Below are 13,818 nucleotides of genomic sequence, written 5' to 3'. Positions count from 1 at the left end.
TTATGGGGGTGGGGACACTTCCTCTAGGTCCTGACTCGGAGTGGGTAAGAAGTTGGTAGAAAAAGCCCTAGGCCCCAGGTCAGCCCTTTCTTTGTTTTCTCACGTCACCCAATACAGACCTGGGAACTGAAATCCTAAAGGTCTTTTGCATCCCTCCACCCCTTCCCCCAACACGTTCATGTCCTTCAGCGTTTATCGAGAACCTTCTCCCTCTCACTAGCTGCAACTATTTATTTCCTTCTCTCTTTGCCGCCCTCTTCTACCAAGCCACTGGAGTGTCAACACAGCTCTAACCTTCCTCCATATTTCTCCTGGTCTGCCCTGTCCTCGCCTCCTCCCTCTCTCCACCCAGAGAAAGCCCCGCCCTTCCCTCCTCCCTCCCCACCCCAGTCTGTCACACAGGGACATCACCCTACAGCAGTTCAGACTGTGTGGTTCGCAGGAAGCATACACTGGCTTTTTTATTCTTGCTAGTTCCCAGCTCACAGTTTGGGAGGATCCAACACCAGCCTTTACGTGAAGCGGGGGCCCAAGGACAGTGAGGAGCTGGGTGATCCCAGCCTGGAGCCCTGCCAGCCTGACATGGGTGAGTATGGGGACCAGCCCCGGGGAAGGCCTGAGGGATGCCTACTCCCTCCCTGGCTGACTCAGCAGGGGTGGGGCCTAACCTTTGCTCGTTTTGGGGGTGAAAGAGAGGAAACAGGACTCTGGGGGGCGGAGGGGGGCTCAGGGCTCAGCTGCCGACCACGGGATCCCGAGTATGGGCAAGCCCCAGCTCTAAGGAAGAGCCTGAGACGCACCTTAGGCCAGGGCTTTCCCAACCCCCTCCCCGCCGCCCCGTGGAGGATTGCCCCTTCTCCTCCCCATTAAAGCTGTTGAGATTCAAGGAAATTTTGACAGTACTCATTGCTAGCCCCCACAAAAGTAAAGCCCGCTTTTGGCCGTGCTAGAAGGTGTTTAAAGTGCCTCCCCTTCCTCTTAATTTATCTAAGGCCTTTTAAGTCTCTGTGTCCTCTCCTCCCCCACCCTGACCCACCTTCAGGTGGGGGCTGCACTGAGCAGCTGCTTCCTGTTGCCCCAGAGACTGAATCAAGGGTGGTGGTGGTTGGGGGAAAACTGAACCAAAGTCGATTCTCATGGTCCCACTTGAGCCTCACTAGGGCTGCTATTGATGGCCCCCACATTACAGTCACTGAGGGCACTGAGTGGGAGGCAAGATTGAGGTTGAGAGGATAGCTTTTTGCCCTCGTGGCTTCCTGATTCCAAAGGCCCCACAGCTGTAGGGATGGAGCCCTGAGGAGCTGAAACACCGGGAACCTGTTCACCTAATTGGTCGCTGCGCGTGACCCCCAGCAGGCTGGGCCTTGAGTTCCTCTTCTTCACCCCTAGGCCTCCTAGGAGCCCATGTAGCTCTCGCAGCCTTCCCCGGCCTCCTTTGTGAAGCCGTCTTTGCTGGTGCCCTGGGAGCGCGGGCAGAGCTCTCCCGAGTCCTTCCGTTCGGACCTACCACCATCCCCCACTTCACCGCAGAAGTTTCTGTCTCTTTCTGGGATCTGTTCTCTGCCTTCCATCCGGGATCCTTCCTGGTTCTGGCCCCTAGGAGACGCCACCCGCTTCCCTCTTCCCTAGAGAATCCTTCGCGTCTGCTCTCCGGAGCAGTTGTCCTCACCCCGGTAGCTCCTGCCCCTTTAAGCGCCATCTCCTCCCCTCCGCCGCCGCCGGCCCAGGGCTGGGGGAGGAGGCGCCGCCGCCACCGCCCGGCTCGGCCACCTGCGCCGCTGCTGCCGCCGCCGCCCGCAGCCCGGCCCTGCTCCAGGTGAGGTCCGGCACCCACCTCCAGCCCCGGAGTTCCCAGGCGGCCCGTTTCTGCGGTATCCTGCCCCGGGATCCCTGCTGCCCCAGGATTCAGAATCTGACTCTCCCCCTGCTGGAGCTGCCCTTCCTCTCTCCCCTTCACTATCTACTCTCCCATTTTCCCCCCTGTCCCCTGCAACCGGAATCTGGAGGCTTCTCACGCCTCTCCGCCATCCTCTCCCAAGTACCCTTCCTATTCTGGGCCCAGGATCTCCCCCTCCCCCGCGCCTTCCTCGCCAGAAAAATCTCCCGCGGTCTGTGTTTCGCCTCCTCCCCTCTGGAACTAGCGCTTTCCCACGCCTTCCTAACCCCAATGGGAGGGGGGATACCCACCCCAACTCCTCTCCTTCCCCGTAGTAAGGGGGGCGGGGGAACAACAGCGACTACACTTACTATCTGGCCTTGCCCCGCTCAGCCCTTTTAAGTTCAGCTAAGTCCCATCTAAAGCTTTTCTGTAGTCCTTACCCCACCCTACAGTTCCAGGAGCTCGGGGTCCAACCTCAGCACCGCCTACTGAGCCCAGGTGGGAAGGGCTCTCCTCTTGGGCCTAGGGTTGGTCGGTTCAGCCTAGGAACGCCCCTCCCCCAGAATCTGGGAGCTGGGGGCCAGGGCGCTGCCGGAATCTTGTGCTTCAGGAGCAGTTGGGAGAGAGTGGGTGGGGAGCTGGGGCGGTGGGGAAGGCTAGGGAAGTCCAGTTTTCTCTGTTCAGATGCAAAGGAAGCCCTTCCACCCCCTAGGAGATAAGGGCTTTCTCTAACTTCCAGTACCACTATAGAGAATTCCACTAAGAAGTTTGGAAACAAGACTGAGTGAATTTGAAGGGCCACCTGTCGACTTAAAGGGGAGAACTGGGACCGGTGGAGTATTTCACGCCTGTAATCCCAGTACTTTCGCCTGTAATCCCAGTATTTTGGTAGGCCAAGGCGGGTGGATCACTTGAGGTCAGGAGTTCAAAACCAGCCTAGGCAACACGGCAAAACCACATCTCTACAAAATACACAAAAATTAGCCGGGCATGGTGGCTACTCAGCACAAGAATCGCTTGAACCTGGCAGGCAAAGGTTGCAGGGAGCTGAGATCATGACACTGCACACTAGCCTGGGCGACAGTGCAAGACTCTGTGTCCAAAAAAATGAAAAAAAAAAAAAAAAAAAAGGTGGGGAAGGGAGAAGGGGAATGGTATGGTCTTTGTGATGTATTATGGGAGAATCTAGCCTCCCCAGAATGTAGAGGGGGTAAAGACTTTTGCTTTAACCTGGTGGTGGGGTCCAGTTGGAATGGTTACCCAGCTGAGAGCCATCTCCCTGCTAGATAGACCCTGTTAACAGTATGATACATTCAGCCGGTGACGGGAAGGGAGGTCTTTAATAATTATCCCACCTCTATTAGGGAATTCCCCCTCTGCCCCCAATCCAGCTGCGCCCCTAGCTCTGCTCTTTCATTTCCCACTCCTCACCTCCAGAATTAGGGGACTGGGTGTCAGGATCTGTTTCAGACTCTTCTGAGTCATGTTTGGAGGGGGATACTGGGGGGAGAGAGTGGTCAGCAGTTTGGGGTTGGATGCCAGGAGTATCTGGTGGGGGAGAGGGAAAGACATAGAGGGATGCAGACGAATCCCCTTCTCTCTCTTCCCCGTCCCAGTCCCAGCCCCAGCCACCTGGCTCCAGAGTGGAGCCAGGCACTGTGGCAGCTGACCCCAGAGTCAGGGAGGTGCCACAGGAACATGGGGCGGGGGGCAGGTAAGAAAAGGGGAGCAGGTGCTAATTTGTCCCTCCCCATTCTCTTCATTACTAGTCCACTGGCCTGGCTTTAGGGAGGGTCAGTCTATTCCCTGGACACTCTTCTTACAAGTTGCTGATAAAATGACCATTTGCCTCTTCCCCTTTCTAGTAGCTTCCTGTAGGGAAATGGTTGTGCAGAAGAGAGGTAGTTGGGTGATCAGCCACATCTGATGGGATTGAGGAATGTTTGGGGACATTTGGGGTCAGTCTGCCCTCTGTCGTCTGGATGGGGGGAGAAGCACAGCTGCAGCATGGGGTGACTTCTGGCAGGAAGTAAACATCCAGCTGTCGGGCATACTGTCACCCCAACCTCATCCTTCCTCAGAGCAGGGAAGATCCTGATTAGATGAGGCAGGGTCTCATTCAAGGATGAAAATGATTGTAGCCTTTCTGCACCAGATGGGAAGAATGGATACTACCTCATTTTCTTTTCTAATCCCAAGTGGTCCCCTCCTATCTAACACCCTCTCTTCCTAACCGCTCTTGGCTGGAATAGTCCTAAAGGTTGCCCTGGAGACTAGGCCTGGGGCTCGGAAGGGGTGGGGGCAGTCAGTGGGGCACAGGAGTAACCGGCTCTTCCGGAGCAGAGTGGAGCCAGGGGTGGGTGTGTGTGGGTGTGGGGAGGGGCGTGGCTATACCCGTCTGACGGGCCCAGGCTCCTCCCCTGCCTGCCCAGTTCCCGACTGGTCCCCTCCTTAAGATTGGGGGCGGGAGGTAGGAAGATTCTCCTCTGCCCTGGAAAAGGGAAGGGAAGAAAAAGGGATACCAGTTTCCTTCCCCTCCACCCCCTTCCTGCTGCCCTTGAGATGTCAGTTCCATGACCTGAGCTCTCTTCACCTGCCTTTGTTTTTTACTTGGGGTTAGAGAGTTGCCGGAGCCCTCCTTTCTTCAGAAGGAAAGAAACTCTCCCCTGAGTGTGACCTCCACTTACTCAGGGTCAGCAGGCTGTTGGAGGAGTATTTTTTGTTTTTTCCAAGGTGACCTGTAAATCTGTTGTTTTGACAGGGAGGAGAGAAGGGTTTTGGTTTCTACCTGCCTATTCACTCCACTGGTAATCTACTTATCTGGAGAGAGGAAGAGAAACCCCCTTAGCCTTCTCTGTCTCTGGCCCACACACACTGTGAGGCTTTGCTAAAGCTAGCTTCCTTATCCTCTCTGAGCCAGTTGTAGTGGGGGGTGGAGTTTGTCCCCAAAACTCAGGAAAAGCCCACCCCTCTATGGAGTAAAGAAATCCAATCTGGACTGATGGATCTCACCCCCAACTCTGCCCATTTTTCAGATCTCTTTCCTCCTTGGACCCCCAGAGGAAAATGTATTTGTTGACACCCCTTCCAACTTGCCAGAATTTCATCATTCCCACTCTGTTGCTTTTCCAGAATATTCAGCAGCCTGAGCTTTGCACAGTTTAGGCAATTGTTTCTAGAACTGCATTGCATTGAATTGAATGGGAATTATCTTGAAGCCTGCAGAGCGTTGAGTTGCAAGGAAAGGAAACATATTTTATCCACTGTTTGACCTTGAAGAAGTCAGTGAGATTTGGGCCTTAATTTCTTCATCTGATGAAGGAGAGAAGGTTGAACTAGAAATTCTCTGAGGTCTAACATCCTATGACACTGTTCTCCATCCTGGGGCCCTGCAATAGACATTTTATGTGACAGCCAAACTCTAGTCCTCTGCTAGATTTTACTTTTCTGTTCTGAGTTTTCACACAATTATGTAGCCCTGTCAGAAAAAATTACCACAACTATAGAATGGGTAGACATTTGTGGCATCTTTTTGCTGATTAGTTTTCAGCTTATCCTTTACTTCTGACTGCATTTAGGCTACACTCAGGTCTTTGCTGTCTGGTTCCAGAGCCGAACCTTCTTTCCCCCACGCACAGGAATCTTTCCTTTCCGGTGACCAGGGCCCTGCAGATGTTGCAAGGAAAGTGGTGATCCAGGCAGGACCAGGCTGCACTGAAGGGACAGAGGTGAGTGGGTGGCAGACTTGCCTGTCTTCATCCCTTTACTGAATCGCGCTCTGACTAACCTTTCTATTTCCACGTTTCCATTACCCTTCCTGGGAAATAACTGCCCCCGAAATTCCCCTGACTCTCACCCCCTACCAGCCCGTTAGAGAAGTGGCACATGCCTTTGGGCCTAGACATTTGGTCTAGTCTTTCAGGTTAACCTTGGGACTGTGGCACCCCTTTCAGTTTGCCCTGTGTGAAGCAGGACTACCACCGCAATGAGATGCGGGTGCAGAGGGAGCTGCCAGGTGGGCAAGGTGGCCAGGGTTGCAGGAGACACAGCGGCGCTAGGACCCAGGTCCGAGTCGGGAAGCGAAGATGGCGGGCGTTAGGACCCTGTGGCTGAAGCCGCGTGAGGAGACTCTCTCTTCGCTAGGCTTCTCCGCCCCCTCCGGCTCCGACTCACTCCTCCCCCGCCGGCCATGTTGGCTCCGCTTGGGCCCCGCGGTTGAGCCGCGTCCCCCTCCCCCTCCCGGACCCCAGACCCCCTCCCTTAGCGGGCGTCTCCACCCCTTCTGGCGCCCGGAGCGTGGCCATGTGAACCGCCTGTACCCCGGGGAGAGACGAGCCCCGAGCCCGGCTGGACGCCTCTGCCTCAGGTTTGTGGGGTCTGTGGCCAGGGGCCTGAGGGGGAGGGAGCCCCGCTTTCATCTGTGGCTTCTCTCGGGGAACAGAGGCTTCAGAGCCTGCTGGAGCCTCGCGGGGGATGGAAGCAGACAGGAGCTTACTTCCTACGAGGATCCAACCTGAGGCGAGGGTCTCCTTGCCCTGGGGGCTGGGAGGAGAACCGGGCTGGCGGGTCTGCTGGGGATCCCGGACTGGCCGCGGGGGCTGGAGGAGATAGCTGTAGGGGCTCCCAGCGACAACAGCGAGGAGGCGGAGAAGCCGCCTGGCTGGTGGAAATGACTCCTGTGGGGGACTCGGGGTGGAATCCCCGGGAGGGGCTCCACCTCCTTGGGTGGGGGTGGGGATTGCCTGAACGTGAGGGGTGGGTGAGGGGGTTCCCCGGGCGGGTTAAATGCTCCGTTTGCTCGGAGCTGGGCGTTTTGGCTGCGGTGAGTGGAGGGCCGAAGGGGTTTCCAGGGGTCTGAGGATGTCTCCCTCAGGGAGCGCACCCGTTCTCTTGAGCGTGGAGATCGGGAGATGGCCTTCCTTGCTGAGGGCGGTGCTGTGCTTGGCTCGGGGCCCGCGCGTCCTGGGAGAATCCCCCACTCCAAGGATGAAGGTTTGTAGGGCTTCCGCTGAGGCTTTCGAATTTGAGCTGGGCTGAGGGGCAGAAGGGAAGAATAAAGAGGAATTCCGTTTTCCGAGGAGTTTCCTCAATGAGGGGATCCCCGCTTCCGTGGCATAAAGATGATCTCACATCATCTTTCTTTCCCAGTGTTCCCAATTTTCAGGAGGAGGCAATGCCAATAAGCAGTTATTCTTTGTAAGGTTTATGGGAGTGAGGGATTTGTCTGCTTTGGGGGCGATGGAGGGGATAGCTTCCACCTCCGTCTGTACACAAACAGCCCCTCCCCCAGCCTCCCGCAGGAAGTGGCCGGGAAATGGCAGCTGTGCGTTTGCTGCTGCGTCTCTTGTTGTTTTGAAATGTCCATTTTAATCAGATTTGGTTTCATTTTCTGAAGCCTTCTGGGCAAGCTTGGATGTTGCCAACCATGTGGTCCAAGAGACCTTTCGCTGGACTTTTTTTTTTTTTTTTTTTTTTTTTTGGTTAACTTGTCAACTGGAAGTAGTCAACTTCAGTTGACTCACATACCCCAATCCCTCCTCCAGAACATCTCTGTGTTCCTGTCTGGTTTCATTTTGTTTTCCCCTGAGCTAGAGGTCATAGAGAAGCAAACTCAGTTATCCACCATCGGGGTACACTCAATATAAGTAATGCAAATTCCCTCAGCATAGAGAGCTATCAGGGAGACTAGGGATCTTCTGTGGCACTAGTAGCTTCTTGGGGTCCTACTTAGTGTAGTTCTTATGACAGTTTCTATATTGCAGAGCACCTGAGCAAGTGAGCTTGTGAAGAAGGGTAGATTCTGACAAATGGAGGAAAAGGAAGAGATGAGGAAGATTTAACTATTAGAGGGATTTCTATGTTGGGGGTACGCACTGATTTACAGACTGAGATTGGTGAACTTGTTCCTCAGTGGTGGTTCTAACCTAAGGGCAGCCCCTGTGGAAAGCCTGTTATTTGACTGAGGGTGCTGGAGATTTTACCTTCTGCAGAACCAACTAATTAGAATGGTACAGTTTTTTTTATCACGACTTACTCTTTAATCCATAAAAGAATATCTCCCCTCTTACTATTATTCTTGGAGAGTAGTAAGGTTTTCCTCTGTTCTCTGCAAAGTCATGTGCCCAGATTTTTTTTTCTTTCTCTGCACTTGATAATCCCAGGAGAGCTCTCCTACAGCATATAGCAATGGACTGTGTGCTATGTCCACAGGCATCTTGTTGCACACTGGATTTGGTTAGGGGCAAGAGTTGGCAACAGGATTTTGTTTCTTTTTTTTTTTTTTTTTTTTTTTGAGACGGAGTTTCGCTCTTACCTAGGCTGGAGTGCAATGACGCGATCTTGGCTCACCGCAACCTTCACCTTCTGGGTTCAAGCAATTCTCCTGCCTCAACCTCTCAAGTAGCTGGGACTACAGGCGTGCGCCACCATGCCCAGCTAATTTTTGTATTTTTTAGTAGAGACGGGGTTTCACCTTGTTAACCAGGATGGTCTCAATCTCTTGACCTCGTGATCCACCCGCCTCGGCCTCCCAAAGTACTGGGATTATAGGCGTGAGCCACCGCGCCCGGCCCCCGTTTTTTTGTTTTTTTTTTTTTGTTGTTGTTGTTGTTGTTTTTTTTTTTTTTGAGAAGGAGTTTCGCTCTTGTTACCCAGGCTGGAGTGCAATGGGGCGATCTCGGCTCACCGCAACCTCCGCCTCCTGGATTCAGGCAGTTCTCCTGCCTCAGCCTCCTGAGTAGCTGGGATTACAGGCGTGCGCCACCACGCCCGGCCAGGATTTTATTTACTTTTCTTTTTTTGAGACGGAGTTTTGCTCTTGTTGCCCAGGCTGGAGTGCGGTGGCACGATCTCGGCTAACTGAAAGCTCCACTTCCCGGGTTCAATTGATTCTCCTGCCTTAGTCTCCCCGGTAGTGGGTATTATAGGCGCTCGTCACCACGTCCGGCTAACTTTTTGTGTTTTTAGTAGAGATGGAGTTTCATCATGTTGGCCAGGCTGGTCTCAAACTCCTGACCTCAGGTGATCCACCCGCCTTGGCCTCCCAAAATGCAGGGATTACAGGTGTGAGCTACCACGCCTAGACTCTTTCTTTTCTTTTTTTTTTTTTTTTTTTTTTTTTTTGAACCAGGGTCTTACTCCAAAGCTTAGGCTGCAGTGCAGTGGCACCATCACAGTTCATGGCAGCCCTGACCTCAGCCTCCTGAGTAGCTGGGACCACAGGTGTGCACCACCACACCTGGATAATTTTTTGTAATTTTTGTAGAGGTGGGATTTTGCCACTTTGCCCAGGCTGGTCTTGAATTCCTGGGCTCAAGTGACCTGCCTGCCTTAGCCTCCCAAAGTACTGAGATTACAAGCATGAGCCACCCTGCCCTGCCTATGGCCCCAGGACCACAGGATTTTGGATTTTGAAAGATAATTTTTTAAGATTATTTGAACTACTCTGAAAGCTACCTAAGTCTGGCATTTTTTTTTTTAATTTTTATTTTTTTACTTTTTTTTAAAGATGGGGTTTCACCATGTTGGTCAGGCTGGTCTTGAACTCCTGACCTCAGGTGATCCGCCCGTCTTGGCCTCCAAAGTGCTTGGATTACAGGCGTGAGCCACTATGCCCAGCTAAGTCTGGCATTTAAATCATCCTTTCACTATTTATTTTCCAGGCAAAAATCTCCCACCTAGATGAAGATCCCTAGATTAAAGATCCAGTATGGGAGCAGATAGGCATTTAGGATTGTGTGAAAGTGGCATCATCACTAGTAAGATAGCATAATTGCTCTTCTCACTGGGGTTGTTGGGGTTTTTGATATTCTGAAAACAGTAAAAACATGTCCATCTGATGTCAGCATTCTTTTTCTTGTCCCTGATTAGTTCCTTTAAGTTGCTGTCTGATTGGGTTGATTTGATGCTGATTTTAAGTTCCCCCTTTCTTCAGCCTTTGCTTACCTGAATTGGCACTTGACAGAACAGCAAGTTGATTTTCCCTGCTGGGGGTTAAAAGAGTAAAGAAAGGAGGAAGGACTACTCTTGAATCTTCCGAGTTTTTTTTTTTTTAGTTGGAGTTTAGCTCTGTCGCCAGGTTGGAGTGCAGTGGCACGATCTCAGCTCACTGCACCCTCCACCTCCCGAGATCAAGTGATTCTTCTGCCTCAGCCTCTCGAGTAGCTGGAACTACAGGCGCGTGCCACCATGCCCAGCTAATTTTTATATTTTTAGTAGAGACAGGGTTTCACCACGTTGGCCAGGATAGTCTCAATTTCTTGACCTCGTGATCCACCCGCCTTGGCCTCTCCAAGTGCTGGGATTATAGGCGTGAGCCACCACACCTGGCCCAGTATTTGGGCTTTTAAAAGCAAAGCTGATTTTGAGAAAATAGTGATTTTGGACCACACCTGGTGGCTCACGCCTGTAATCCCAATCCCAGCACTTTGGAGGTGAGTCGGGTGGATCACGAGGTCAGGAGTCTAAGACCAGCCTGGTCAACATAGTGAAACCTCATCTCTACTAAAAATACAAAATAGCTGGGTGTGGTAGCAGGCGCCTATAATCCCAGTTTCTTGGGAGGCTGAGGCAGGAGAATCGCTTGAACCCCGGGCTGGAGGTTGCAAGGAGCCGAAATCGTGCCATTGCACTCCAGTCCAGGTGACAGTGGGAGACTCAGTCTCAAAAAAAAAAAAATTGTGCAAAATAAAAAAATCCCATCTTTGAAGATATCTGGAAATTCTTTGTCACTAGCAGTAAAAGTAGCATTGGTTTAGTGTTTTGTCTTTCTCCTAAAGAGAATAATTATTATGGGGGCATTTTGCATACTGAAATACTGTAATCTTGCCAAAAATTTACCCAAAAAAAAAGGAAGTTTTTAAGAGATAGGTGGTCTTCCTGCTTTTAGTCTTTTGAGGTTGGACTCTGTAGCTTGCCTCACTAATGGGGTCCTTAACCTGCCTGCTCAGCTCATTTTTGGGGTGTGGAAAGGATAGAGACCTTAATTGTTAGAATTGAAGTTCTGGCCGGGCCCAGTGGCTCAGCCTGCAGTCCCAACACTTTGGGAGGCTGAGTTGGACGGATCAGCCGAGGTCAGGAGTTCAAGACCAGCCTTACCAATATGGTGAAACCCCATCTCTACTAAAAATGCGAAAATTAGCTGGTGTGGTGGTTCACACCTGTAATCCCAGCTACTTGGGAGCTGAGGCCGGCGAGTTATTTGAAACTGGGAGACGGAGCTTGCAGTGAGCTGAGAGCACGCCACTGCACTCTAGGCTGGGCGACAGAGCCACACTCTGCCTAAACAAATAAAAAAGAAAAAGAAAAGAAATTCTAAGAAACAATCAGAGCTAAAAGAGGGAAATAACCTTAATATAACCTCTGGACTGTGGCTTTTAGTGTCCTGCAATTTCAGAGGCATTCCTGGTCTTCTGACAGTGAAGTGACTGGAAATGTGGCAGAACACCTAACCTGTAGTTTCTTTATTTAATAAATATTTAAAAACTTACTATATATCTCGCATGTTCAGTTAAACCAACCAGAACGTTTTACTAATTTAGAGCTTACATTATTGCTTTTTTTGTTTTGTTTGTTCGCTTGTTTGAGAGCAGTGGTGCAATCATAGCCCACTGCAGCCTGCAGCTCCTAGGCTCAAATAATTCTCCCACCTCAGCCTCTGGAGAACCTGGGACTACAGGCACATGCCACCACGCCTAGCTAATTTATTGCCTTTTTACATTATCGGTACTTCCCTATTTCTAGGCCTTATTTTCTTCAAGGTGTGGCTATCTAAATATGTCCAGATTGGGGCCTTTCTTCCCTCTTGAAGTTATTATCTCTGTGAAGGATGAAGCTGACTTTTGTTGGTTCTCTGAAAACAGTAAGAGCAAAGCCCCATGTCTTCCATTGGGTGAGTAAGCTGGTAGTGGCAGAAAAGGTAGATTTACTCATTCATTTGTTCAGTCCATGGACTATTTCCTTTGGTTCTTTTATGTACTTAGCACTAAATTAGGTGCTGGAGATATAATAATGGTAGAACTTACTATCCAACTGATGCTGTGGAATCGACATAATGTAGAAGAAATAATGACAGAGAAGTCATCTTTGAATTCTTCTGAGCAGCCTGGACATGACAGTTTTCTTTGAGTAGTCCCTCATAATATAATCTTCTTTCTTTCATTCTCTTTGTTCCGCCTCACTTGGAGTTCTGACTAGGGAAGGTAGTTAAGGAGATGATATTTTGAGCTTCAGTCTAGGTATATGATATAGTTTGTCTGAGTCAGCAAGGGAAGCTTGTTACCAAGGCAGTCAGAATGAGTTATCCTGATTGGAGAAGAGGGCATATTTATTTTGTGGCTTTGTACTTGGAATTTATTTTATTTATTTTATTTTTTATTTTTATTTTTTTATAAAGACGGGGTTTTACCATGTTGGTCAGGCTGGTCTTGAACTCCCGACCTCAGGTGATTCACCCGCCTTGGCCTCCAAAGTGCTTGGATTACAGGCATGAGCCACCACGCCCGGACTGGAATTTTTTTTTTTTTCAATATAGAGATGGGTTATCACTATGTTGTCCAGGTCAGTCTTGAACTCCTGGCCTCAAGTGATCTTCCTTAGCCTTCCAAAGTGCTGAGGTTATAGGCATGAGCCACCTCTCCCAGCCTACTTGGAACTTTTTATTGGTGGAGGAAGATGGCTTAGCAAGGGAGATGAGGTTTTTAGATACAAAAGTCAAAGCATCCTCATGTGCAGTGTCAGGAACCGGGAACAGTGAAAACTTGGAACTTTCCCAAGGTGTGGGGCAGGAATGGGACAGCTTTTGCATTAGAACAGGGTTTCTCAGCCTCGGCACTATTGATATGTGGGCCAGATAATATCTTTGTTGTGGGGATCTGCTGCCCTGTGTGTTGAAGGATGCCTAGTATCATCTCTAGCTTCTACTTACTAGATGCCAGAAGCATACACTTTCAGAGATTACTAAATGTCCACTACGGGGCAAAATTGCCCCTGATGAGAACCTCTGTATTCAAATGTGGTGAGTAATCCAGAGATGTGTAGTTAAGAAATATCCTTCATGATGTTCACAATTACAAAGCTAAAATGCAGTGGTATTTTTACTATAGAATTTGCCTTTGCTGTTTTTTTTTTTTTTTTTTTTGGTTTTGGTTTCTGAGATGGAGTCTCACTCTGTCACCCAGGCTAGAGTGCAGTGGTGCACAATCTTGGCTCACTGCAACCTCCACCTCCTAGGTTCAAGCAATTCTCCTGCCTCAGCCTCTAGAGTAGCTGGGACTACAGGCACATGCCACCATGCCCAGCTAATTTTTGTATTTTTAGTAGAGACGGGGTTACACCATATTGACCAGGCTGATCTTAAACTTCTGACCTTGTGATCTACCCACCTCAGCCTCCCAAAGTGCTGGGATTACAGGTGTGAGCCACTGCATCTGGCGCCTTTGCTGTTTAGTCAGGATAAACATTTGAAGTCTTTTCCCCCTCACCCCAAGTTAGAAACCTCCCATTTGTGAGATTTTGGTGTGCTACATGAGAAGAATGAACTAAAGAGCTGCAGGGACAACTGCAGTATCCAGGTGGAGGATGTTAATGTGTCTTGTCCTGGGGAGTAGCCTCAGAGGCTGGAGGGTTAAAATTGGTCAAGGAGGACACCTGTAACAGTGTTGAAATATGTAATATTTATTTCAACACTTTGTGTGTTGTCAGCCTTTTTCTATTAAAACCATGTCACAGGCCCACAGAGTAGCAGCCCTTTGATTGCAACTGAGAGAAAAGCAACCTATTGGGCCCTGTGGGGAGAGCTTTATTGCTTCAGGCTTATAGGGCAATGTGCCTTATTCATATAAATGAAACATAGGAGCTCTTAAAAGATCCATTTATGTACAACTGGGACTGGACTGGGTGCTTGCCTGAATATACTTCCTGGTATGAGAGTTGTCTGCTAC

The 13,818-nt window shown here is 50.3% G+C and overlaps 1 protein-coding gene across 7 annotated transcripts in view; it reads left to right on the top strand.

The window, feature by feature from the left end:
- The first annotated feature begins 405 nt into the window (after positions 1–405).
- BAZ2A (bromodomain adjacent to zinc finger domain 2A) overlaps positions 406–13,818 on the top strand; it is a 47,240-nt gene continuing 33,827 nt past the window's right edge. For 3 of the 7 annotated variants that reach the window (XM_064377235.1, XM_021666068.2, XM_064377234.1), the window contains exon 1: positions 475–586. In XM_064377235.1, the coding sequence (XP_064233305.1) occupies positions 583–586 (4 nt within the window). In that variant the 5' untranslated portion in view covers positions 475–582. Of the gene's footprint in view, positions 587–5,517; positions 5,608–6,129; positions 6,246–13,818 lie in introns of those variants that run through there. The other 4 variants (XM_064377239.1, XM_064377237.1, XM_064377236.1 and 1 more) reach the window with 4 other exon arrangements.

This window comes from Aotus nancymaae, unplaced genomic scaffold (genome assembly GCF_030222135.1).
Source record: "Aotus nancymaae isolate 86718 unplaced genomic scaffold, 86718_ANA_hifiasm-v0.15.2.pri h1tg000016l, whole genome shotgun sequence".
Classification (NCBI taxonomy): domain Eukaryota; kingdom Metazoa; phylum Chordata; class Mammalia; order Primates; family Aotidae; genus Aotus; species Aotus nancymaae.
Note: the sequence above shows the minus strand (reverse complement) of the source record. Positions and strands in the feature narration are given on the sequence as shown.